This window comes from Agelaius tricolor, unplaced genomic scaffold (genome assembly GCF_023055355.1).
Source record: "Agelaius tricolor isolate 1412-34295 unplaced genomic scaffold, bAgeTri1.0.p SCAF_37, whole genome shotgun sequence".
Classification (NCBI taxonomy): Eukaryota; Metazoa; Chordata; class Aves; order Passeriformes; family Icteridae; genus Agelaius; species Agelaius tricolor.
The window spans coordinates 1526954-1553028 of NW_027269297.1; the positions used below are offsets into that span (position 1 = coordinate 1526954).

The 26075-nt window shown below is 49.2% G+C and overlaps 1 protein-coding gene across 1 annotated transcript in view; it reads left to right on the forward strand.

Moving 5' to 3' along the window:
• ASTN2 (astrotactin 2) overlaps positions 1–26075 on the forward strand; it is a 351565-nt gene that overhangs the window by 32707 nt on the left and 292783 nt on the right. The window contains exon 2 of the mRNA XM_071453747.1: positions 23780–23967. Within this exon, the coding sequence (XP_071309848.1) occupies positions 23780–23967 (188 nt within the window). The remainder of the gene's footprint in view (positions 1–23779; positions 23968–26075) is intronic.

A 26075-nucleotide genomic window follows, 5' to 3' on the forward strand; every position in this document is an offset into this window, starting at 1 on the left:
GATGCTCTCCCTGTACCCCAGCTGTGTTTCAGGGAATGTGTTTGAAAAGCCAGGTGTCTGCTAAGGAAGGCAGGAGCCTCCCCTGAAATGGAGAATGTAAACCTTCCCTACCCCTCCAAATTACTATAAATTTTAAATTAAGGGGCTCTCAGAAAAAAAAAAAAAAAAAAGGGAGCGGGAAATAACAGTTCTTTAATAGGGAAGAAAATAAAAGGATAAAATAAACAGTGCAGTAAACCAAAGCAACACTGCCAGAGTCAGAACCCAGCCTGACACCCTGTGGGTCAGGGTGTTGGTGGCAGTCCCATTGGAAATGTGGCTCAGCCCTCCTGCAGTGTCAGGGGTGGCTCTGCTGGAGCAGGGATCCTGGAGAAAGGTGCAGTCTCTTCCTCTGAAGATCCAGGGGAAGGAGAGGCAGCTGCTGTTCCTCTGGGCAATCCAGTGCAGAAGCTGTGCTGGTGTTCCAGAATCTCCAGATTATATCTGGGTAGCAATGCTTGGCTCCTCCCTCTGGGCTCACATCTCCCAGTGGGATGCTGTAGTTCTTATCAGCCATGCAGGGACATTCCATGGCTGTTATCAGCAGATGTCTCCCCAAAGGGAGGAGTGATTGTGGAGGAGATGAGGAAAACTGCCATGCAGATGGTAATAGAATACATCTTGCCTTGTAATCTGGAACAGAATGTCACCAGAGGATGCTGGTGGGATGTGGGTCAGGATGGCTTTGGATGTGGAGGGATTGCTGAGTTTGCAGCCCATCTTCATGGTGGGCTCCTGTGGCACTTACATTGCCTGAACGTGATTCCTTCTCCTGGGATTTTTCTCCTGGGAAGCTGAGAAGCCTCAGAGAAAAGGAAAACAATTCTTATCTCATTTGCTTCTCCTGTGCTGTGCTCATGTGGAATGTGTTTGGAGATTGTTCACCCACAGGTGATTGTTCCATTGCATTCTGCTGGGAGTTGTTTTCACTCTTTGGCCAATCAGGGCCAAGCTGTGTCAGGACTCTGGAAAGAGTCAGGCGTTTTCATTATTAACTCTTTAGCATTCAGTAAGTATCCTTTCTGTATTCTTTAGTATAGTTAGTATAGTATTTTTTAATATAATATAGTATAATAAAGTAATAAATTAGCTTTCTGAGAACATGGAGTCAGATGCATTATACTCTCCCCTCGCTGGGGTTGCCTGCATTTTCAATAGGCTCTGCTGAAGGTGAGGATGCCAGCAGTGAGAGAAGGGTGTCCCAGGGCTTTGGAAACCATGAGCAAATGTTTTTTATTTGAAAAGCCAATGAATTCAAGCTTCCAGGAAGGATCCTGGTGGTGTTCCTGACCATGTAAGGAATGGCAGAGCTTCTGAGGGCGGGTGCTGCCCTTGAAGCCGTGTCAGGCATTGGTATGAGAGCCATGTGGGAATGATCATTATCCCTAATTGCTCAGACTCCTCCCTGGCTGCATGATTTCACTCCTGAAATGACCCAATGAGAGGGTGGGGGGAGAGAGGGGAAGGGGGGGGTCTGCAGCAGTGAGTCAAAACCAGGGATTAGAACAGAAATTGTCTTATAATTAAAGTTATGGAGCTGCTGCAGTGTAATTGCTAATGGGGATCAGTGAGGCACAGATGAGGAAATGTGGAGATACCTGGCAGTGGTGAGCTGGAGCAGGGCTGAGCAGGCAGCACGATGCTGTTTGGGTTCAGGGGATGAGCAGGATGACAGGAAGAGGACAAGGGAGAGATCCTGTGCTGCTGCAGCTCCTGGAGGTGTTTCAGGCTGGATGCAGGGTAGGGGACACTCTCTGACCTGGTTTGTGTGTGCACTCAGGGATACTGAAGCACCTTGCAGTCCCTGCTGCCACATGCATGTGTTTTCCTCCAAGAGCAGCCAACGTGGTGTTTGTGTGGAGGGAACATTTTATTTGCTGTGTGTTGGCCTCTGCTGCTTCATTTCATGCTCAGTGCTCGGAGATCAAGGGCTGCTCCCTTCCCAGACCTTTATTAACTGCTTCTGGGTTACTGGAACTGCTTGGTTAGCCCAGGGAGGTGTATTTTTCCCAGTCCAATGCTCATGTCTGTTTTCTTGCATTCCTCTGCCGTTTGCAAGCACATGCTGCCTAGTTTTTATTTATTAATATTGGCCAAATATTGTTTTGGGGAGGGTTCTTGCTGGTGACAACATTAGAGCTGCATGTCCATGAGCACTCAGGAATGAGCAGTTATCCCTGTCTGCTCCCAGCAGAGGCCATGGCATTGCTGACCACCAAAATGAGCTTCAGTGACCCCAGTTTGGCTCTTGTGCTCCAGGGTCAAAAGGAGTTATTTTCATTTCTGCCTCCTGCGCAGCCAATACCATCCCTTCTCATTTGGATGCTCTTCCTGCTGCTCTCTCTGACCAATTCCTGCCTGGAGGCTGGAGTGGAGCTGGATGTGGCCCAAATCCAGAGGTGCCAAGAGGTTCCTGCCCAGGGCAGGAGTGTGGGATGTGCTGTCCCACAGACAGGCATTAAACTGGTGAGAGCAGTGACTGCTTGTTGTGTTGCACTTCTTAAAACCATAGAATCACAGAATGGTTTGTCTTGGAAAGGACCTTAAAAATCATCTTGTTGCACCCCCCTGCCATGGGCAGGACACCTTCCACTATCCCAGGTTGCTCCAAGCCCTGTCCAGCCTGGCCTTGGACACTGCCAGGGACCCTGGGCAACCTGTGCCATGGCCTCACTTCCCTCACAGAGCAGAATTTCACCCTGGTCTCTCATCTAAACCCACTCTGTCAGTGTGGAGCCACTCCTATCACTACATGCCCTTGCAAAAAGCCTCTCCCCACTGTTTTTGTCATCTCCCTTCAGGTGCTGGTGTGTCCCCTGCATGGGCTGGGAGTGGAGAGGGTGACTGGGATGGGTAATGCCAGGCTGCAGGGACTGGTGCTAATGCACATCCCTGCAATATGCAAAATGCTCACAGGAGCAGTGGGAATTTCTGCCTGACCTCAGCTGGTGTGATCAACTGATGCCCTGAAGCATGAAAATAAATAGCTCTGACTCATAAGAACAAGTGGTGCAATTACTTTAGCTAGGATAAAATATTTGTAAGTATCTAATCCTCCTCTGCACCATGTGCAGGAGTGAGTCCTTATCTCCTCACTGCTCCTTTTCCCTCCAGCAGCACAGATCCCCATGAACCAGGAGCCTCTCCAGCTCCAGGGGCTGTGGCACATCCCTGCAGCACCAGGCTGGGCAGCAGGAGGGATGCACAGCCCCAGGGGATGCTGTTAGGAGAAGTCACATCTCTTCATTCAGGATGATTTTGTAGTTTTCCCTTAAAAAAACAAGGCAGCAGAGAGTGCCTGGGGAGCTGTGAGCAAAAGGGAAGCTCAGAAGGAGCAGGAGCAGTGAGGTGAAGCTGGGGAGGGTTCCCTGCTCCTGGCTGGCTGTGCAGGGTGCTGAAACAGCAGCTTTTTCCTGTGGTCACTGGTGTGTGGAGAAGGGGCTCATTCTGGCTCAGAACAGGGGGTCTGGCCCAGCCAAGGGGCTGGCAGCAGTGAGGTTTAATTTGGATTGTGTTTAATTTGGATTGCTGATCACTGCATCTCAGTGGAGCCCTTTGTCAGCTCACACCTCATCCCCTGACCCACAGGTGCAGGAGCTTTGGACCAGTGTTAAACCCAGTCCTTGGATATGTGGCACCATGATATTTTCTGGAAAATCCCTTTGCCAGGATTTTTCTCCTGAGAAGCTGAGAAGCCTCAGAAAAGAAATGTAAACAGTAATTATCTGATTGCTTGGATTGTCGCCTGAAGGTTGCTTCCCAACAGGTGCATCTTTGATTGGTTCCATGTGAATTGTTTTTACTCAATGACCAATCCCAGTCCAGCTGTGTCAGACTCTCTGGTCAGTCACAGGATTTTATTATCATTCTTGTTGAGCCTTCTGATGTCTCCTTTCTCTTTCTTTAGTATAGTAATATATTATATTATGTTATGTTATATTAATCAGCCTTCTGAGAACATGGAGTCAATTCTCATCTCTCACCTCATCCTGGGGATCCTCACAAACACCACAACCATTGGTGACCCTGAGTGAGTGACACCACAACAGATATGTGAGCTTGGGAAATCCTTACTGGGCAGGGTGCTGTGGCCAATTCCGTGCTGACAAATGGACACAGGAGCTCTGGGAAGGGCAAGGGCAGGGCCATGCCTTCCACTGGCCAAGCTTGGATGGGTTTCCATCCTTCTTTCCTTGCTGATGCCCAGGGGTCATTCCCACTGGGCTGATCCCACAGCAGAGCTGAGATTTTTCTGACTCAAGCATTTCTTTTTTTAATAGGCTTGGCCCAACAGTGATTTAATGATCTTTTTCTAAAATTTAGGGTGGTTTTGGCTTGGTTTCAGGCATTCACTATTTCAGAACTAATTGTCAAACAAAACATTTGAGTTCCCAGCAAAACATTTGATGTTTTATTATTTTCCTTAGTGCTTTCAACAACCAAAAAAATGACTACATCTCAAGGCTGTGTGCTGTGCCTTTGGTACTGCTGTGGCTGGACAAGTGTACCAGGCAATACATTTCTCCATGGTTTTTTTTAACACTGATTTCACAGTCAGCAGGAAAATAGTCCTGACTTCAGCTCTACTCTTAGAGCATTAGCATCTTGCAAGGACCTGACCCGAGCAGCTGGAGCTGTCAGGTCACTGCTGCATCTCTGTGCTTCCAGGGCTCCCTGCAAGACCAGGGGAAAGGGGCAGCTGTGGGAGGAAAGCTCTGTACCAAGGTGTTTAAACCTCTCCAAGGTGATCTGAGCTCAGCTGGGAGTAGAACTGAAACTGAGCTGAAGCAGCATGGCCAGTGTGAGTTGAGGGAGGGGATTCTCCCACTCTGCTCTGCTCTGGTGGGAGCTCTGGGGCTGCAGAGCTGCCCCAGCCCTGGGCCAGCACAGGAAGGAGCTGGAGCTGCTGGAGAGATCCAGAGGAGGCACCAGAGCTGCTCCAAGGGCTGGAGCCCCTCTGCTCTGGAGCCAGGCTCTGGGGAGAACTTAGAGCCCCTTCCTGTACCTAAAGGGGCTCCAGGAGAGCTGGAGAGGGACTGGGGACAAGGGATGGAGGGACAGGACACAGGGAATGGCTCCCACTGCCAGAGGGCAGGGATGGATGGGATATTGGGAAGGAATTATTTGCTGTGAGGGCACTGAGGCCCTGGCTCAGGGTGCCCAGAGAAGCTGTGGCTGCTCCTGGATCCCTGGAAGTGTCCAAGGCCAGGCTGGATGAGGGTCTGGGCAAACCTGGGATAGTGGGAGTGTCCCTGCCTTGGTCAAGGGGTGGAACAAGGTGATCTTTAAGGTCCCTTCCAACCCAAACCCTTCTGGGATCCTATGAACTGGTGGTCCAGCAATGCCCTCACTGATGTTCCTCAGCCTCCCCTGAGTCCTGGCACCATTGGGGGCTGTGGCTGAGCCCTGTCCCCAGTGCCCCCAGGCTACTGTGAGCATGGGGAGGTGCTGCTGGCACCTCAGACCTGGTGTGAGCTCTGCCTGGGAAGAGAAACATCATCTCCTGGGACTGGGGGAGCAGAATTAATCACTGCTCACTAATAGGATTTGTGGGCTTTTTAAGGAAACTAAAATAAGCTATTTCTCATCGCTGTTCCTCTCTGGAAGTTGCTTATTCATGGGAAAAAAAAAAAACAAAAAACCAAAAAAACAAAAAACAAAACCAAAACAACAAAAACAAACCAAACTGAATCAACAATGCTTTTTGGATAGCAAATGATTAGTGGGACAAAGCCAGTTTTGGGAAAACTGAGGACAGCAGTGCACCAGCTCAGCACCCACCATGAGTTCTAGGTCTCTCTCAAGGGCACTTGCTGCCCCAGAGCTTGGGCATTCCTGCCTGGCTCCCTGAAACCCAAAATGCCTCCAGGCACACAAACTGATTACTGTCGCCAGCCCCCAGGGAGTTCGTGTGAGGATCTGCTATCTCGATTGTTCCCTGGGAAAGAAACAAAGCCAGCCTTGTACCCGAGCTCCCTGTGGACTTGGGGAGATGTGTGGCTCAGTCATGATTGCATTTCTCTGTCTGCCAGGCAATATTAAAAACATCTCACAAACCCTTCTGGAGCACGGGCTGCCGCACCGCTGAGCTCGGGGAGCCCGGCTCTGAGCATCACTGCTGGAGTTGGTTCTTTATTTTCCTTTGGCTCCAGCACCATCTGGTCCTGGCCCTGAGGCTGGCTGACACTGGGAGTCACCATTTCCCAAGGGAATCATTTCCTGGAGCGTGGGGTGTCACTGACTCGGGGTCACCACAGGTGGAATTTGCAGGCAACCCCCACAAGGGAAGAGATGAGAATCTTGAGTCCATGTTTCAGAAGGCTGAGTTATTCTTTTATGATATCTATTATATTAAAAGAAAATGATATACTAGAACTATACTAAAGAAAGAGAAAGGAGACATCAGAAGGCTAGAAAAGAATGAATAATAAAATCTTGTGACTGACCAGAGTGCTGACACAGCTGGATTTGGATTGGTCATTAAGTAAAAACAATTCACATGAAACCATAGATGCACCTGTTGGGAAGCAACCTCCAGATTACAATCCAAGCAATCAGATAATTACTGTTTACATTTCTTCTCTGAGGCTTCTCAGGAGAAAAATCCTGGTCAATGGATTTGTCAGAAAATATCATGGTGACACATTAACCCCTTGTTCTTGGCTTGACACAGCCAGACTGGGATTGGCCATTAATTAAAAACAATTCACATGAAACCAATCAAAGATGAACCTGTTGATAAGCAACCTCCAGACCACAATCCAAGCAATCAGATAATTATTGTTTACATTTTGTTTCTGAGGCCTCTTATTTTCTCAGGAGAAAAATCCTGGCAAAAGTCTTTTTCAGAAAATATCATGGTGACACTGGAGCTCGGTGCTAAAGCTGGGCAGGAGGAGATGGGGCTGTCCTGTGGCAAAGCTCCAGGCTTCAATACTTCCAAACCCTTGGGATGTGCATGGATATATTTTGTATTTTCCTTTCAGAATGGGGCTGTGTTGGTCTGCCTGCAGCACAAAGGTTGTGGTTTGCAGTTTACTGGGATTCTTTTTTCTGCTGTCTTTCTGATCAGAAGTGACAAAAGCCTCCCAGTGGCACACCACAACCTTCCCACTGCAATGCAAACACGCTGGGAAGGTTTTGGCTTGAGCTAAGCATGCCCTTCTGATGGAAACCCATTAGCTGCTGCTTTTTCTTTCCTCCCTCCTCTCTTCCTTTGCTAGAATAAAGTGGCTTGCATCATTTTTTCCCTTGTTTCAGCCAACAAACATGTTTGTTTCTCCTTAATTACCTGGGTGTCAATGGGGTGCTTCATCACTGTCTTTCCTCAGCTGGTTCCTTTTTGTTTCAATATGCAGTAGATAATCAGAAGCCTCAATTGCAAATCCTGCAAAACCCTCCAGATCTGAAGCTGTAAAATAACCCAAAAATGACCTTGAGATGACTTTCCATGTCCGTGGAAATGAAAATTAACTGGACTCATTTGACTGGCCTGAGGGGAAGAAGGTATTTAAAAAAAATAAATAAATAAACCTGACAAATGAGCCAGGGAAGTTTCGAGTGTCTCAGGTGAACAGGAACATTAGAATATGTATTAGTTATAAATGCTCTAGCGCAGGGTGCCTGAAATTGTTAGAGGGAAATAATCTGTGTGAGGAATGCATGTGAGATGTGCTGAGGAATGTGACCCTGGGAGCTGGGAGGGAGCAGGAGCTGGGTGGGCTGGGAGCTGCCTGGAGCTGGGGTGAGTTGGCTCCTGCTCAGCTCTGCTGGCTGGATGAAGATTCATTTCCGTGCTGCTGGCCGCCCTGCCCGAGCTCAGCTCTCACTTCTGCTGTGTTTTGCACAAACCGAGAGCTGCAGGGTCTGAGCAGAGCACAGGGCGGTGTCCTGTGGGTGGCTGTGCTCTGGTGAGCCACAAAATGGCTCATGCAAGCTCCTGGGATGGACCTCATGGAGACCATGGAACCAGAGAATGGCTTGGCTTGGGAGGAACCTTAAGGATCATCCCACTCCAACCCCCTGTCACCCACCAGGTCACACCTCAGACCATGTCCCCTGAGCTGCCACAGCTGTGCCTCACCTGTGAGGCACATGGACAAACCAGCTGGTGAACATGGCATGGGAGGAGACTGGAAGATGTGCACAGGGCTGATCCTTTTGGGATTTCCCGGGCTCTGTGCCTTTTCCCAGGGTGTCTGTGCTGAGGTCCTTGGGGTTGCCTGTTGGAGGCTTGTCCCAGTCTGAAGAGTCCCCCTTGTGCTGCAGCAGGAAGGGGCTGTGCTCTGTGGGGTCTGGGAAAGTCCAGCCTATTTTTTGGTCTCTCTCTCGTGTTTGCTGATGGACTCTCTTGTCATCTGTGAGCTTGGGTAGTAGAATTATCTTGACAAAAGAGAGAGAGGGATTTAGAGCTCTGTAATCCACGCTTGTCCATCCTAATTATTTCCCTTATCAGCCTTCAGGAGAGTAACTTTACAGTGGTAATTAGTCTCTGCAATCCCACCCTATCATAATAATTAACACAGGGCTAGAATGGGAGGGGAGAATCTGTTTTGGGCTGAAAAGGTCCTTCTGGGGCGAGAGTGGCACAGATTCCTTAAGCAGCCCGGAGAGGACAGCAGTGGGGATGGCACCGTGTGCTGAGGACCCGTGGGATGGTGACAACAAGTGGCAAGGAATGTGTGCCAGAACTGTGTTTGTACAATGTGAGTTTGGATGTTTTATTGAAGGAAGGGCTTGGCAGGAGCTGTGGTGTTGGAGCAATGAGCATCTGTGGTTTGTGTGGGCTTCACCTGGAGCTGTGAGCATCCAGCCCTGCGGAAAATGAGCCCATTCATCATCTCCAGTGCCTGAGACACAGCACAAAAAGGGCAGTTTGACCTAATACTGCCCTATAGGAGCTGCAATTACTGCAGTATAATTCATTTCAAATAGATCCAGATATTTCCTTCCCTTAATATCCAGGGTGAAAAAAAGAGCCAGCAGGCAGGATTTGTGAGCCAAGCAGGGGCCAGATCGATTGCCATCACAGGCAGGGGATGAGCTGGGGATCTTGTGGAGGTGAAGGGCAGGCTTGGAACAAGCAGAGCTCTGGTGTGCACCTCTGGAGACACAATGCTTTTAATTTCTGGGCTTTAAATGTGGATCTTAACCCTGAGTGCAGGTAGCAGTACAGTGTGTGATGTGATGGCCATAGGGGCGAATAGATGGCCAGTGTTGTCCATAGTGGTGAAACTCTTGCAGGAAAAGTTGATCCTCAGCTTTTTCCAAGTCGAGTTCAGTTAATAAAACTCACATCTTTGGGGTAGTATGTTCATTTTGGTCATGGCCTTTTCCAGAAGTGTAGGGGCACAGAGTTTGTGGTGATTGGGGTGGGGCTGGCCCAGCCCCATCCCCAATTGGGCACAGCTGTGAGCAGCAGGTGAGCAGCACTGGCAGCAAGGAGCCATGGAGTGCCCAGGTGTGCTGAGCAACCACCAAAGGGAGCAGAGGGCACACAGGTGCAGTGCATTAACAAGAGGGGATAAAAGGCTGGGCTGAAGGACAAGGAGGGCAGTTCTTGCAGCCTTCTGAAGTGATGTGACTCTATGGGCATATGCTTGAAGCTTTCTGATGAGGTAAGGTGTTACTGTGCATGGGTTGAAGCTCTCTGAAATTGTGTGGTGATAATCTGTGTATTGTGGCCATCTCAACTGTGACATGTGCTGTGGTACAGAAGGAGACCCACAGAAGAAATTTATAAAAGAGGATAAAGTGGAAACTCCCCCATTCTGATCAATTCTGCTGCATGTTTCTGGAGCAGGATGCACAGAAACTGTGGAGTCACTTTGGGCACTCAGTGCTGCCTCAACAGGAAGATCTGGCTGTGTATGTTGAATTTGGTGTTTCTTTGAAACTGTTTAAGACTCAGTTCAGTGTTGTTATGCATTTCTTGGAATGCAGCCATTTACCAGCAAGGTGGATTTGGGAGCAGGACATGGTTTGCATGCTGCCCCCATGCTGGGTTGAAGGCAGCTGTAGGTGCTGAGACCCCATCTCTGAGGATCTTGCAAGTAAATGTACACAAAGGGATGGGTGGAACTGACATATTTTTTCAAGCTGTCCCTTTAATTTTCAGACATCTATCTAACCTGGGAAAAATACATCTTGGTTTTTATTGCAAGCCCCAAGGGCCCATGCTAACAGGTTGTTTTAGAGCTGCCAGTAATACCTTCCAGAAAGTGTCTGTGCAATTGTCTGGAGGCTGGATCCTGTCACCACCTTCTCAGGATCTCTGTCCTCACTGGCTTTTTCCATCCCTACCCCCAGTGTTCCCTTGTGCTGAAGCTCCAAGGGAGACCTGACTCTGCCAGCTCAGCCAGTCCAGGTTCCCCACCAGGCATGGCCAGGGGAGCCTCAGTCCTGGGTTTTCAGTTGGGGTTGTGAACAGGGTGTGAGGAGTTTTCCTCCCCTCCCTGTGGAAGGTGTGTTTGTTTCCCTTGGCTTCCTCCAAGGTGAATTTGATCCCCCCTGTGCCAGGCAGGTGTCAGGCTCTGATGGATGGGCAGAGACACTGAGGAGCTGGGTAAGGACCCCCTTGGACGTGGCCCTTGGCTCCCTGCCCTGCTCCTGTGCTGGGGACATGGCCCCTCTGCCACCTGCATTGCCCTTCCATCATCATCATCATCCTAAACTGCAGAGACAGCTCCATTCAATAATTCATAACCTCACAGAGTCTTGGTAATGGTTAAAGGAGGGGGATAAAAAATACCCTGTGGGTTGTCCTCAATCCAGGCTGAAGGTGGAGGGGCACAAGTGGTGGAGGCTGTTGGGTTTTTTGATGGGTACAAACCTTTCCCTGCAGATCTTCAGCATGGTAGGGCTGTGGGGAAGGAAAAGCTCTCTGAAGGTGGGGAAGGCTTTGCAAGAAACCTGTGCAAGGGTCAGAGAGAAAGCTCCAGCTAAGATTTTACCTTTTTGTTTGGTTTGGAGTGTGTCTAAATGATTCTCTTGCTCAAGTCTGGCTTTCAAAGGGGATTTGATCATTCAGAAACCAGGATGTATCTGAAAGCTAACAAAACTGGCTCTTAAGGAATTTTGCAATGAGTTTTGAACTGTTTTCTTGTCCTCCATGTAACTCATGAAATGACTGTGTGAGTTAATTCTGCTTCCTTTGGCTCTAAGGTGAGGTGTGGGTTTATCTCCTATCCCTACTCGGGCTCGTTCTCACTCTTGCACAGACTGTTCTGGAATCCAAGTAGAGAGTGCTGTGCAGTTTGATTGTTTAGAAGTCACTGGAGTATCTCATGTTCACTATTTTAACAATTGGAGAGAGGCTTTTATTTTCTCTAGAATCATAAACACAATCTTCAGTGTGTTTTTTGGAAACAATAAAGCTAAACTCTAATAACCACACATTTTCCTTGCTTTATGTGCACACATCCTTGGGGAACAGGGCCTCAAGGACTCTGCTTTTAGTGGGGTTTTAACTTGCTCAGGTTGGAAAGTGCTGGAGAGCCGGATTATGAATTTGCTTTGGTACCTTAAGAAATTTTTTTTGCCTTTAAAAATGCTCAAGGTGAGCAAAAAAAGCACCTCTGGAAGAAAAAGCCAGTGACATAACATGAAGACATTAGCACCACCATATGAAAATCAGGCTTCATTTAAATGTCATATCTTGCAAACTCCTCTGTACAGGACTAATTAGCTCTCTTCCATCTCTTTCCCATCCTGTGAATAATATTGTTTTCTTTTAGCCAAGATCAGAGGCTCTCAGAGGCAATTTATAAAGGAGGATGCTCTGCTACAGACAGAAAACCACAGCAGGCAGATGAAGGGACACAGTTCCTAAAGTATTTAGCCACCTAATGGCTTTTTATTTTTTTGAGTGCAGAAGTAGGTTAGGGCCTGAGCTCCATCTGTGGTAGTGATTTTTTGATGGAGAATTCACTTAATAAGGTAGTTTTCATCCAGTAGTGTTGAAAAATCCAAAATGCCATGAGATGCTCCAGTTTTGAAGATTTTTTTTTTTTGGGGGGGGAGGTAAGGGGAGAAAATCACATCTGCCCAGTGTGACAGGGGTGGGCATTGCACAGCATCTCTAGGGGCTGCACTTGCAGAATCACAGAATTATAGAATGCTTTGTTTTGGAAAGGACATTAAGGCTCATCCCATCCCACCCCTGCCATGGCAGGGACACCTCCCACTGTCCCAGGTGCTCCCAGCCCTGTCCAGCCTGGCCTTGGGCACTGCCGGGGATCCAGGGGCAGCCCCAGCTGCTCTGGGCACCCTGTGCCAGGGCCTCACACCCTCAACAACAAAGAATTCCTAATATTTAGTCTAAATCTAAATTTTTGGCTCAATCCTTGTGAGCCTCGCGTGCCGGGAGCAGGAACCCCAGTGTGTGGGACATCAGGGGGGACAATCACATCTTGTGATTCAGCACCAAAAGGCTGAAGGAGGGTGGACCTGTACAGGCAGTGCACAAATGACCTTGTGGGGTGGAAAGAGGAGAGGATGGAAGATGCTGCTGCTTGCAGAAAGAGGGCAATGTATAAATGCAGGCAAGTGCCTCTGTTTTTGGGCAGGGAGAGCTGTGATCCAGCAAAGATGGACAGGCTGTGTGCTCTGCTCACTGTCCCAGGCAGCAGGAGTTAATTACCAGGGCTCTGTCACAGCAGGGACATTTGCCACCTCCGTCTTTTCAAGCTAACACGGAGTTTCCACGTCCCAAGCCCTTTGATGCTTGTCTGAGAGCATCAGGGCTCTCTGCTTTCCAAAAGGAGCTCTCCGTGGAAGAGTGATAAATGTGCTTAATTTTTGCAGAGCTTGTAGCCTGGTTTTATCCCAGGATCCGTCTCTGGAGGTTTTATTAGCTGATGGTGTCTGTAGGAAAAAGTCAAAGCGACCAGACAGGAACAGCCGTGGAATTGATGTCGGAAGCAGTGTTTTGGAGATAATGCTTCTCATTCCTGCCACGCTATGTGCTGAGTTTGGGCAGTGCATTCCCAGTCCTGCTGGAGTTTTACAGCTGCTGCCTGGCAAAAATGCCCCTGGCTGGCCTTGCACGGGGCAGGGTGTGAGCAGGGATGGGTGCCCTGCTCTGCAGCGTGGGGACAGGTGACAAACATCCTCGTTTCTGTGTGTGGTTCTGATGAACCTGGCACAGAGGGGGTTCAGCCAGGTGTGCCCAGGCTCCAGGTGACAGGAGGAGCTCAGGAGGGTGGGTGCAGGGAGATGATCACCCTTCCTTTGAGTCTGGCAGAGAAACAATTTGCAAACATGTGTTGATGCGTTCCTGGAGGAAGCCAGGCACTAAATCATCACCTTGCATCCTGCATGCAGATTCGTCCAGGGAACCTATTTAATTAGGGGATAAATTTAGAAATCAATTATTTGCAGAAACAGTTTCTTTCCCTCTAATGAGGCTGCAGGATTCATTCCCCTCTGCCGCTTTCCCATGACCTTTGTGCATGCAGATCAAGGGGAAAAGTGCTCTGTGTCTCTTTTGTCTCAGTGTGGGTGTCCCTTTTTAGGCAGCTCCTGTGCAGCTTTCACTGAGGCTCTTGTTAGGACATCAAATGAGACCATGCTGCTGTTGGATCTAATGGTGGGAGAACCAGATAATGACATGGATCAGCCTTTCCTGCTGGGGAAGCTGCAGGAAAAAGGCTGGAATGGGGTGGCAGGGTGGTGTCTGTGTGTGGTGTCTGCTTCAGGCTTTGGTCTCTGCCACTTTGTTGCTTCCAATCTCTGACAAATTGCTCAGCTTCTCTTATGCCTTACCCGCTTTTAAATGGGGAAAAATTGTTTTGCTTCCAGGCTCTGAGAAGGCTTAATAAATTTGGTTGCTTTTATTATTTTGGGTTTTAATGTCTCCTCATCTTATGATGCCACTTTCTGAGCCCTGCAGTGACTTTGCTGTGCTCTTACATCAGCAGCTTTGAGCCCAGTTCACTGCAGTGGGAGTCAGGCCAGAGAGAAGTGAGAATTTTCCCAGCTCATCTCAGCAAACCTTTTTGCTTCTGGCAGCCTGGGGGCTTGCAGCCTGCAAGGGCAGCCCTTGGTGATTTGTCCTGCTCAGTGGGGTCTGGCACCCTGGGATGGCATCTTTAGAGCAGCACTCTGCTCTCCCTTAGCCCTTGCTGGGCTGCTTTCCTGCAGAACTCTGGTGGTGCTTGGCCAGTGGGAGGATGTCACAGTGTCCTGGGACACTCTGGGCCATTCCTGTCACAATCTGTCCTGGGCTGGGACATTGGGCCATTCCTGTCCGTGTGTCCTGGGCTGGGTCGCTCTGGGCCATTCCTGTCCGTGTGTCCTGGGCTGGGACATTGGGCCATTCCTGTCCGTGTGTCCTGGGCTGGGACACTCTGGGCCTTTCCTGTCACAGTGTCCTGGGTCACTCTGGGCCATTCCTGTCCGTGTGTCCTGGGTCACTCTGGGCCTTTCCTGTCCGTGTGTCCTGGGTTGGGACACTCTGGGCCATTCCTGTCCATGTGTCCTGGGACACTCTGGGCCATTCCTGTCCATGTGTCCTGGGCTGGGTCACTCTGGGCCTTTCCTGTCACAGTGTCCTGGGACACTCTGGGCCATTCCTGTCCGTGTGTCCTGGGTCACTCTGGGACTTTCCTGTCCGTGTGTCCTGGGACACTCTGGGCCATTCCTGTCCGTGTGTCCTGGGACACTCTGGGCCATTCCTGTCACAGTGTCCTGGGACACTCTGGGCCATTCCTGTCTGTGTGTCCTGGGCTGGGTCACTCTGGGCCATTCCTGGGAACCTTGCTGGGGTGGATAAACGTGCAAGGTTGCTCCTGGGTTAAGGTGTCACAGTCTTAGAAACGAATTTTCTGTGAGGCTGCAAGAACTCATTTGTGTAGGTAAGGGCTGGATTTGGGGTTTGTTGAGCAGCCCAGACAAACCTGGGTGCTTGAGTGGTACCTTGGATGGCTGGCAGGCTCTAGGGGCTTTTCAGAGACCACTCAAAAGCCTGTCCTGGAGAAGAGGTAAGGTTCTTAATCCTTTGGCAACCCCTGTGGATGTCTGCCTTGACAGCAGAGAAAGGACCCTGTGAGTGAAGGAGCCCCCATCACAATCCAGGTGGAGGGAGGGGCAGCAGCAACTGGTAAATGATAATTTTGCCTTTTTGGGCAAGGGCATACCCAGAATTTTCAGGCTGTTTGGCTTTGGATGCACCCACCTGGTGCTCCAGGTGACACAGAGGCAGAAGATCCCAAGCAATGCACTGGCTGCTTTTTCTTCTCTCCTGCAAATACCCAACCAGCTCCGTCTCCTTGGAAAAGGGCATCCATCTCTCAGCAGGTGGAACTGTCTTGGTGTTTGTAGAAGGACACCAGACCTCCTGTCTTCTGTTTTCTCCTCCTCCTCTGTCTGTTCCCCCTCCCCTTTGGGAGGGCAGGTCCGTGGAGGAGCCATTGTTGAAAAATTACTTCACAGTCTGAGCAGAGCCCTGAGCTATCAAACTGCCTTATCATTTTAAGAGGTCTGCTTCCCAAAGAGAGGTTTAAAAATGCAGAGGACTTATAAAGCTCTTGGCTGGCTCTAATGGAGCTTGGAGAAGTGCTCACCCCTCGAGGCTGGTGCTTGCTCCTCGGCAGCTGTAAAGCAAATGCACCTCCCTGCTTTGTCCTGGAGCCTGCCTGGCTTTGCCACACTCTTCAAATCACCTGAATATGTCATGTTGCCCTTCTGCTCCTGTCACAGCTTGCAGGGAAGACAAGGATGTTCCCTCTCTGTCCCTTTGTGACAGGTCTGCTCTGCCCTGATGCCCACCCTGCTGTACTGGGCTGCCCTTGCCCTGCTCCCAGCTCCTGCAGAAACTCACAGACAAAGGGAAAATTGCCTTTGCTGCTGTTACCTGCACGTAGGAGCTGCTTTCCATACGTTTTCCCCTGGCACAGGACTTATCTGGTGCCATCCTGACACTGCTCCTCTGCCATGGTGTCTGTGCCTGAGGCTGTCCTGGGAAAAGGCATTCCCAGTGCCCAGGGAAGGGAAGCAGCAGCAATCCAGGCAGGTGGGGCTGACTGGGCTCCTTCCCTCTCCTTCTGTGGAGAACAACCCATCTGGCCCTGTTTCCATGTGCCAGCATTTCCTCTGTGTGGTGTTTGTGAGGGCCCCCAGGTCCCCATGGCACCAAGTGCCACATCCAGGGAAGGTGACTCCATCACCTCCCTGGGCAGATGATGCCAGTGCCACCACAGAGGAGCTGTGGCTGAGCACCTCTGGTGTCTCCTCTCTCTGAGAAAGCCTCACCCAGGAGTGCTCTCCCCTCTGGTGGTGTTCACAGGGGTCAGAGGATGAGGGAAGAGATGAGGATCTGACTCCATGTTTCAGAAGGCTGATTTATTATTTATGATATATATTATATTAAAACTATACTAAAAGAATAGAAGAAAGGATTTCATCAGAAGGCCAGCTAAGAATAGAAAAAGAAAGAATGATAACAAAGGCTTGTGGCTGGGACAGAGAGTCCGAGCCAGCTGGGCTGTGATTGGCCATTAATTAGAAACAACCCCATGAGCCCAATCCCAGATGCACCTGTTGCATCCCACAGCAGCAGATAACCATTGGTTACATTTTGTTCCTGAGGCCTCTCAGCTTCTCAGGAGGAAAAATCCCAAGGAAAGGATTTTTCATAAGAGGTGTCTGTGACACTCCCCCTTGCTCTGCCATACCTGGTGCTTCTCATTCCAACAGAGAGGTCTCATCCATGTGCCAGCAATTCCTTCAGGATCAGATCCCAGCACTGTCTGCCTTTGGCTCCCACCACTGGCCAGGGGGAGCCTCTGCTGACAGGTGAGGATGGAATTGAATGGAAGGGAATTGAAAGTCAAAGAGCCCGGTAATAATTTCAGAGTGCCTGAGGCACCACACGGAAGCCCTGGCATTATAAATAAGGGTAATGTGCTGGAGCCTGAATTGCAATCAGAGCAGCTGCAGGAGCACACAGTGTGCTGAGCTTCTCTGGGGTTTGTGGAATCAGACTGAGATCTGTGGGCAGCACAGGCAAATCAATATCTGCTCCCTGATGTGTCCAGGGACCCTAAAGCCAGGATTAGAAAGGCCAAAGGGATGTGGGGATGGGGCAGGAGGCTCCAGAGCCAAGACCAAGAGAGCTGAGTTGGAGCAGCCCAACCCTCTGGTTGTCTGCAGTGTTTGCAGAGGCTGAGGCTGACTCTGTCCTCCCTGCTCACCCTGGCTCATCTCCTGGATGATGCAGACTGCAAGCTCTCCATCCAAACCAAGGAGATTTTCTTGTTTTTTGGGTTCCTGTTGAGCTTGGGATCTGCCCTCACCGCCAGTTGCATTGCTCTGGTGGTCATGACCCCTTTGGTGGCAGCTCAGTTCCTCCCACATCTCTGTGGTTTTGAGGTGACTGATCCCAGGAGCATCCTGAACCTGGCTGCTTGTTCTTGTCCTTCCAGCAGAGCCTGGAAACAGCCAAACCCCCTTTACTGCAAATCCCATTTGGCCTAAATAGCCAAACCCCCTTTACTGCAAATCCCATTTGGCCTAAATAGCCAAACCCCCTTTACTGCAAATCTCATTTGGCCTAAACAGCCAGACCCCCTTTATTGCAAATCCCATTTGGCCTAAACAGCCAAACCCCCTTTACTGCAAATCTCATTTTGCCTAAATAGCCAAACTCCCTTTACTGCAAATCCCATTTGGCCTATCCAAGGTCAGGCATGTGATGCTGTTGGCAGTGAGATGCAGAGTGCTCCAGCCTGCACTTGGTGCCATCAGGACCCCCTTGGACCACCCCAAGACCAGGCTGTGTCTGTCCCTCCTCCATCCAGCATCATGCCTTGGATTTGGCACTGCAGGGATCACGACTGGACTCGATGATTTCAGAGAGATTTTCTAACTCAAACCATTCCCTGATTCTGTGTCCATGCAGACCTGAGCAGCACCAGAGGCACCCCTGAAATGCCCTGCAGGTGCAGCACTGTGTTCTCACAGATGGGGGCTTTGAAAGGACATGATCAGAGCTAGGTTGTCATCTCTTTTTTTTCCCCTCTTTCTTAAATTTCTGAGCTTCTCTATTACTTTTTATGATCTGCAGCTGTGCTTGTGTGCTGCCCCAGGGAGCTCTGTGAGGGGAGAGCAGGGGAGGAGGTGTGCAAGGGAAGGAACAGGAGCGGAGGGGAAGGGAGGAAAAAACCTGAGCTAACGATTCGGATAAAAAACTCCACCACATTGCACCAAAAGACCCAAACTCTTAGAACTCTTAGGGCCTGTTTGACTGCAGAATAGCCCCCCTGGGAGCATGGGGGAAGCCCCATTTCTAGAGTAATTTTGGAGCCAGTCTGCAGTGAGTGTGATAATCTATTCCACAGGGAGCAATCCTGCGCTGGCAAGGGCACTGGGGAGAGCTCTCTGTTTATGACTTTCTGCATAAATTTGCTTTATTAGCATAAGTGGTAGCTAGCACTGAAGAATCTCTAAACTAACACTTTATCTGAGGTTGGTGCCTCTGGAGAACGTTAACTCAGGAGAGCCCCTGGAGTAACAGCAGATGGAAAGGGGTGGCAGGCAGGATGAGGGGTGTGGAAGAAGGGGGCACAAGCTGGAACTGTGTCTCTCTACAAGGAAATACAGTCACTAACCAGCTCTCCAGCTTTTCCTCTGCCAGGTTAGGATGCTGAGTTGTGCAGGTGGCATGAGGAAGCCTGGCTGCAGGGTGCAGCTCCTGCTGGGATGGAGCAGGTGGGGAGGAAAAAGGCTTTAGGAGCCTGGATCTGTGCACTGGAAATTACTCACTGGCTCCTCACCCATGTCCCCAAGCAGGTGGTACTGACAGGAAAGGTGCCCAGCAGGTCTGAGCAGTGCTGGGGAGCCAGGAGGAAGCACCAGGAGGGTTTGGTTATCTGGGGGTGGGGAACCTTGTGGGGATGAACTGCTCTAAGCAAAAGGGCTTATTTTAATAATGGCCTTCAAGAACGAAATAAAAATACAATAATCATGGTAGATTAGCAAGAACAAGCCAATTAAATAGAACACAGGCTTTGTAAAACACCATGACAGATAAGGCAGGGCTGCAAACTCCCCAGAAGTGGTGGATGTTGAGGCATTGCATAAGGCTGGGGGGAGCTGGTGGAGGTTTCAAGCCTGCCAGGCTGCCCTGGAGAAGGCAGAGGTGAAAAGGCTGTCCCTGGCTTCAGTGAAAGGGGGAGAGGAGGGAGGAGATATGGGTAGGGTGGCCAGGAGCCTGAAGGCATGGAGTAACAATCCTGCAACTTTAATATCGGCTGTTTCATTTTGTATTCATCACGTCAGCATAATCTGCTTTTATGGGAATCCTCTTGGTTCCCAACCAAATGCATTTAGGCCCCTTTGCTTTTAAGTTTGATTGTAATACAAGTTGAAGATTTCAATGAAATGTTTATATGAAAGGGTTGTAGCAACAGCAAAGGGGAAAAAGGGGGATTAGAGAGTTGGTTGGAAGGGATTTTGCTGTGGTCACTGCTGTCCCCTGCCTTGTCCTGATGGGTGACCTGCTGGTGGGCACAAGCCCAGGCCAGGGGCTGAGCCCTGGGGAGAGTTTTGTTTGTTTGATTTCCAAGGAAAATGTTAAAGACTGTAGAAGTTGTGCAAGGCGCAGAGCTTGAGGAAGAGCAGAAAAGGCAGAAATGCTCTGTGTGCCTTTTTCTGACTTTCAGACCATCCTCAGGTGGTATCAAAACCTGGTGGGGGCTGCCCTGGGCTCAGCTGAGCTGTGTGGTGGGAGGTGATGGCAATTGTGAGGGTTTGGGGAGGCACCTGGGTGTAGGAATGTGCTCTCTGTTGACAGAGTGACAAAACTATTTTTTGTCTCTTTAAAAGGAAAGAAGCCTGGAAGTTTCTCTCTTGGATTAAGTGAAAGACACTTCATAGAACCTGGGGGACTTCACCTCAAACTTGAGGATAGCTAATTGGACAGAAGCCAAAACGTCTTGCTTGGGGAATTTAGTAGAAAAAGAAGTGAACAAAGAAAGTAACTGCTTTTGTACAGTGTTTTACTAGAAACAAGAACATGTGGCATTTGGCTTGGTTGTTTTGTTTGTTATTTTGCCTTTTATTAAACCTTTTTGTTTCCAACACTGCAACAGAAGCCATTTTGCTGGTGTTTATGCCTCCAAGGGTAGCTGAGCTATCTCAGGCCTCCGAGAGCTGGTTAGACCTGGCTGGAGGGGGCAAATACAACACCTGGGGGAGGCTGGGAGGGGAGAGATATCTGCTGGTGCTGGGGAGAAGAGATTCCTCAGACCCCCTGAGGATGGAGGTGGTGCTGGCCTGGCTCTTTGAGCAGGGGAAAGGGAGAGCTCTGCCTGCTGTGGGGAAGGAGGATCCTCCTTGTTTCTTCATTGTCTCCTCTCTGCTGAGCACAGTGAGCAGGTAGGACAGGGCATGGCAGATGTTTGATGATGTGTTTGGCTGTTTCACTTGGTGCTTTACCCACAAAGGGCTGTTTGAGCCCCATCTGATAGCTCCCCAGCCGCTGGATACTGAGATTTTTAACAGCTACAGACCACAAGTGCTTTTCCATTGCTGCACATTTAAAACCTTAACTGTATCTCATTCAGTTTTGGTGCAGGAATGCCCTTAATTTGTTCCAAAAGCTTTTGAAAGCTCTGATAACAGGCAATCTTGCTGCAGACTATTACATTCTGTCTGATGGAAGGGTTTTCACTGCTGTAACTACAGCAGATAGTGGAGTGACAATGTGTGTCCAGTGAAACACAGGCAGAGTAATATTAGTGTCAGGTATATGAGGCCAAAAAACTTCCTTGTGTTTGGGGATTGAGGGATTCTGCAGCTACAGGGCTTGAAAAGCTCTTTTATTAATTATTTTTATTGTGAGTGGTGAATCTGATTGAAGGCTCATGGTGCCCTGGGAGTGCTGGGATAATAACCAGGTACCCTGAAATGAAAGTTTAAGCACCCAAGTGTTTATAAGTGTGGGGGAATGGGTACCAGGGCTTGGCAAGTCCGTGTTTGTCACAAATTTCCTGGCTGCTGGCTTTGCTTAAAATTGTGAAATGAATGTTAAATTGAAGTTTCTACTTTTGGAAGAGACCTTTTGAAAATGAAACAGGCTTATCTTCAGTCTAGGCTAAAATCCAAAAAATTGCCTATATTTCAGAACTCCTGAGAAATGTTCTCTGTGATCCTTTTAAACATCCCATGCAAAAATGTGTGTGTAAGGGAAAAAAAAAAACTTGGAGAAAGCTTGACCCTGGAGGATTTTTCCTTGCTTCCCTAATGTGATGTAGCCTTTGGAGCTGCAGCAGTGGGGTCCTGGTGGCATCCACGTGGTGTGGGTGATATAACCTCCCTGCTGAGCTCTTTAGGAGAGGTCTGCTGCAGGATATGTGTGTGCTGAGTGGGTAATGCTGTAAATCATCCCCTCCTGGGGGTGACTGTCCCTCTGGATAGAATTAAGATTATGGCTTTGCATAACAGAGCCTTTCCCTTGATGCTTCCCTGCTCTCCCATGGCCTGTTTGCCTCTGAGGATGATCTTGGATTTCTGCTGCAAAGCTGAGTGAGTGCTTTTGCTCCTAAAAGTAGCATTTGTTTTGATTTTAATTAGACAAGGAGATGCTTTTCAGCACAGACCTTTGAAGTATTGCTGGGAAGATGACTGCAATTAAGCAGCCTTGATATTTCTCTCATTTTATTCTTATTTTTACTGCTGTAAGAAACCTTCTGCTCGTGCCTTGTTTGGAGGGGAGATACAGGATTCCTTCCACGAGGTTCCCAGGTCTAGGAGGAGCTGCAGGGCTGCTGTGATTTACAGTTTCTAGAGTACAAGCAACACCCTCTTGGTGCTGATTTGCTGCAGCAAAGAGCTTTTTATGTCAGAGGAGAGAAGGGTCGTGAGCAGGATGGCAGGGATGTGACAGGGAGCTGCTCCTGCATCCCCTCCCAAGCACAAATCTGAGCTCCTGATGGATCCAGGTGTGGTCAGGAGCTGTTTGGTTTTTCTCTGAGTGCTCAGAGGTGCACAGGGGTTAGGGATAAGGAAGGTGCAGTGCTGGGGGGGGCAGAGGCAATGAGCAAACCCCTCTGGTGACATTGAGGTGACACAGTGGTGGCTCCAGTGTCACCAGTGAGGTGCTGAGCCAGGGATCTGGCAGTGATGGGGTGGCTCTGGCCCTGCCCAAGGACCTGTGGTGTGGTGGGGTCTTCTCCATCAGAGCTTGCTTGGCTCTCATTTGGCCCACATTGAGAAGCCAGGAGCTTGCTCCCGGAAAATATATTGATTTCAGGGGTGAGAAAAACTGTTCCTGAAGGATTGAGAGGTTTTTTTGTTGGGCTGGGTTTGTAGAAGTGCAAGTGCCTGCTCTTGCAGCCTGAGTGGCTGCTCACCTCCCAGATGTCTTGTGGAAGCATCGTGGCCTGCAGGGTGTGGGTGGCTCCTCAGGACAGCCTCAGCTGGGCTTGTTCCTTCCTTCCTCTCCACTGGGAGCTGGAACTGCAGGTGCCCTTGCCCAGCTGGGCTCAGGGTAGTGAAATGCAAAATGCCAGCAGCATTTCCTGGCTGCTTTGCCCTGAGGGGAACAAGCACTGTCCTCCCCACTGACCCTCTGCAGCCGAGGAGGAGGAGGAGGAGACCCTTGCCTCTGTTCTTGTACCTGAGCTCGTGTTCCTGACTGTTGTGGGGCAGACACACCTGCAGACAGTGGGTCAGGGGCTGGCAGACCTGGTCTCTCCCCAAATAGGAGGGAATTGAATTTGGGTCTTGCTCAAAGCTGCTGAAGCTGTGGGCTCGGTGACTAAGAAGACCTGTCTGTCTTCCCATTGCTTGTACTGGAAATGGAAAAACAAACACAAAAAAGACGTGGTGGAAGGAGAAATATTTTGGTTCATTTTCTACTAGTATTTTGTTGTTGTTGTTGTTGTTTTTGATTCAGCTGCCAAACTGCCAAACCCATTCTCTGCGGGGAGCTGTGCTGGGCAGCTGTGGAGCTGTCCCAGTGCTCCTGGCCCACTCAGGAGCTGCAGCTGAGGCTGGGAGCTGCTGCCTCCACGGGGTCTGAGGGTCTGGGGGTGCCCTTTGGGTTCTCCAAACCCCCCATTCAGTGCCCTAGGTCAGGGAAGGCTGGTGGTGTGTGCTGTAATCCAGGGTGCCCGTGCTGTAAATCAGGACTGGGGGATGTAAAACCACCAGAAGTTGCAGGAGGTGACTGACAGGTGCAGCTCCAATGCCAATAGGTATTTGTCAAGCCTGGAGGTTTTTCCCTCGTTGCTGGAGCTCACAGTCTGTGCTGAGAGTGTCCCTATTAAATGCAGCTGTGCTGCTGCCTCACAGCTGGAAGGGGGTTTCCATTGTCAGTGCCAGCACAGTGTGTTCTGGTGGCTGCACCCTGCCCTGTCTGGCACAGAGGGGCCTCCCTGAGCCATCAAACTCCCTTGGGCTTGGCTGCAGCTCCCTGGGAGCTTCTTCCAGCCTGTTTCCTGGAAAAGCCACGGGAGGTTTAGGGCCTCCTGTGTGATTTGCTGTTCTTGCCTCCCTACTCTAGAAATCCCCAGGCACTCTGTAACCCTTTAGTTTTATTAATGAAGACAAACATTTCTGTTCATATATAAGGGAAGCAACAGGTCGAGGCTAAAATGAAAAAGAAGCAGTTCTGGGGGTAAGACTCCAAAGTCCCAATTTCCTTGATAATTTATATATATATATCTATATATCTATAATATATATATCACCTTTGGGCATGGTGGGGAAAGCTGACAGCTGTGCTGTGTCCCTGCAGAGATGTCGGGGACGGTGTCGGACATTTCGCTGGTGCACTGGAAGCAGCAGTGGCTGGAGAATGGCACCCTGTACTTCCACGTGTCCATGAGCAGCGCTGAGCAGCTCTCCAGGGCCACCCCTCCCAGCCTCCAGGAGCCTTCAGAGATCGTGGAGGAGCAGATGCACATCCTCCATATCTCAGTCATGGTGAGTCCCAGCTGATGGGGGCAGCTGAGGGGATGGAGGGGGGTGAGTTTGGTTTGCTGATGTTTGTGTCCCTTCTTGGTTGGGCCTTCAGAAAGGGAGAGGTGTGTTTGAACGGGCCAGGAAAAAATAAAAAAAAAGCAAAAACGTAAAAACCAACCAAACAAAAAAACCCCAAAAAACAAACAAACAAAAAAAAACCCCCAAAAAACCCAAACCCCCGCAAAAAAACAAAACAAAAAAAAACCCAAAAAAACCCAAACCCCCGCAAAAAAAACAAAACAAAAAAACCATAAACCCCCCCAAAAAAAACCAAAAAGAAAACAAAAAGACCAACAAAAAAACCCAAAAAACCCAAAAAAAACCCCTAACCCCCCCCCAAAAAAACCACCAAAAAGAAAACAAAAAAGACCAACAAAAAAAAAACCCAAAAAAAAACCCTAAACCCCCCCAAAAAAAACCAAAAACCCACAAAAAACCAAAACAAAAAACCCCCAAAAAAAAACAACAAAAAAACCAAACAAAAAAAAAAAAAAACCCAAACAAAAAACCCCCCAAAAAACCCAACCAAACAAAAAAACCCAACAAAACAAACAAACAAAAAACTATTAAAAAACCCCAAAAAACAAACAAAAAACCACCAAAAAATAACAGAGTGCTTGATCTTCTGAGAAAATTAAACAAAGCAAAAGAGTGTGGGGAAGAAGCAGTTGGGAGGGTAGAAAGGATCCTTTTTGTTCCTCCTGTCTGTGCTGGAAAGTGGTGAGGTGCCAGTGAGGTGTTTGTGCTTGGTCTTTGTGTTTGGGCATTGTGCAAAGGGAAGGTTTTGGGCTTGGCCATTTCTTTCTGAAGCTGAAGTTTATCTCTGAAGTGAGTAAGGGCTGCAGCATTTCTTGCAAAGGACAAGCCTGACCTAAAAGTAAAAAGATGATCCAGTGCTTTGAATGTCTCCATCTGGGGTGTTTGTGACCTTTCAATAATGCACTGTTTATGTGCTGTGCTGCCTTTTAAAGTTTCAGTATCATATGAGGTGCTTGCCTACGTGTTTGGATCTGGTCCATGCTTCAGAGCTCCATCTGTAAGATGGGATTCAGTGCATTGTCCCTTCAATCCCATTGGGATAAGATACAGGAAAAAAAGTTGTTAGTTTGGTATATCCAGTGTGTGTGTGTCATTCATTTGCCAAAGCAAGTCTTTTAAGGGCCTGAGGATCCCACACAGCAACCCTCTGCAAAAGGTGAGCCTGTTAATCTCTTAGAATCTGGGTCATCTCCACAGCTTCTGTCCTTAGTTTTGGAAGGAGGAACAGAGACAATGGCTGCACAAATCCTTTATTTTATTTTATTTATTTTTTTGAACCAGCAGCTTTTGGCTTTTACAACTTAAATCTGGTTTTTGCATGTTTCATCAGTGGGACTTCAGATCTGGCACTGAATGCATGTGAGAAAGGAGAGAGGCTTTGCATTAAGGCTGTTGGGCAAGATAAGGTGCTGGATGACAGAAGGGAAAGGAGTTGGGGGCTGCATCTCACTGAGCTGGGTAGGGAATGTTTTATTCCTGCTGAATTGTCAATGGGATGAGTGTTGGAAAGGGTTAGAACTGCATACTTGGAAAATGAGCCTGAAAGTGCAAGTGAGAGACAGAACAAAGAAAGAAAACAGCACAGCATGTGTGGGTGTGAAAAGCTCCATCCCTGGCAGGAGGTTTGAGTATGGGATTGTTTGGCTGCTGTGGGCAAACCTGAGCAAGGAGAATTGTGCTGTGTCTGTGGGGTGACACTTTCTCTGCAGCCTGGTGCTTCCTGCTTGAAATGCAGATTTTCTGTAGTGGGGAGAGATTCAGTCCTGGTCCTCAGCCCTTGCTGAAGATGATCTCTAAAATACAGGAGATGATTGTAATGAGTGGATGCTTGGGAAGCTCCTCTGAGAAGCTCCTGGCCAGAGCCTTCCTTTGCTGCAGCTCAGAGTGGGGGAGCAGCAGTGCCAGGGGATGGAGCTGACAGCACTGCTGGCCATGTCACAGGAATGTCACAGGAATGGGTTTGGCCTCTAATCCCAGTTTAGCCAGGGAAAATGTGCTTTGCCAGTGGCATGGGAGCACCCATGGCTTTG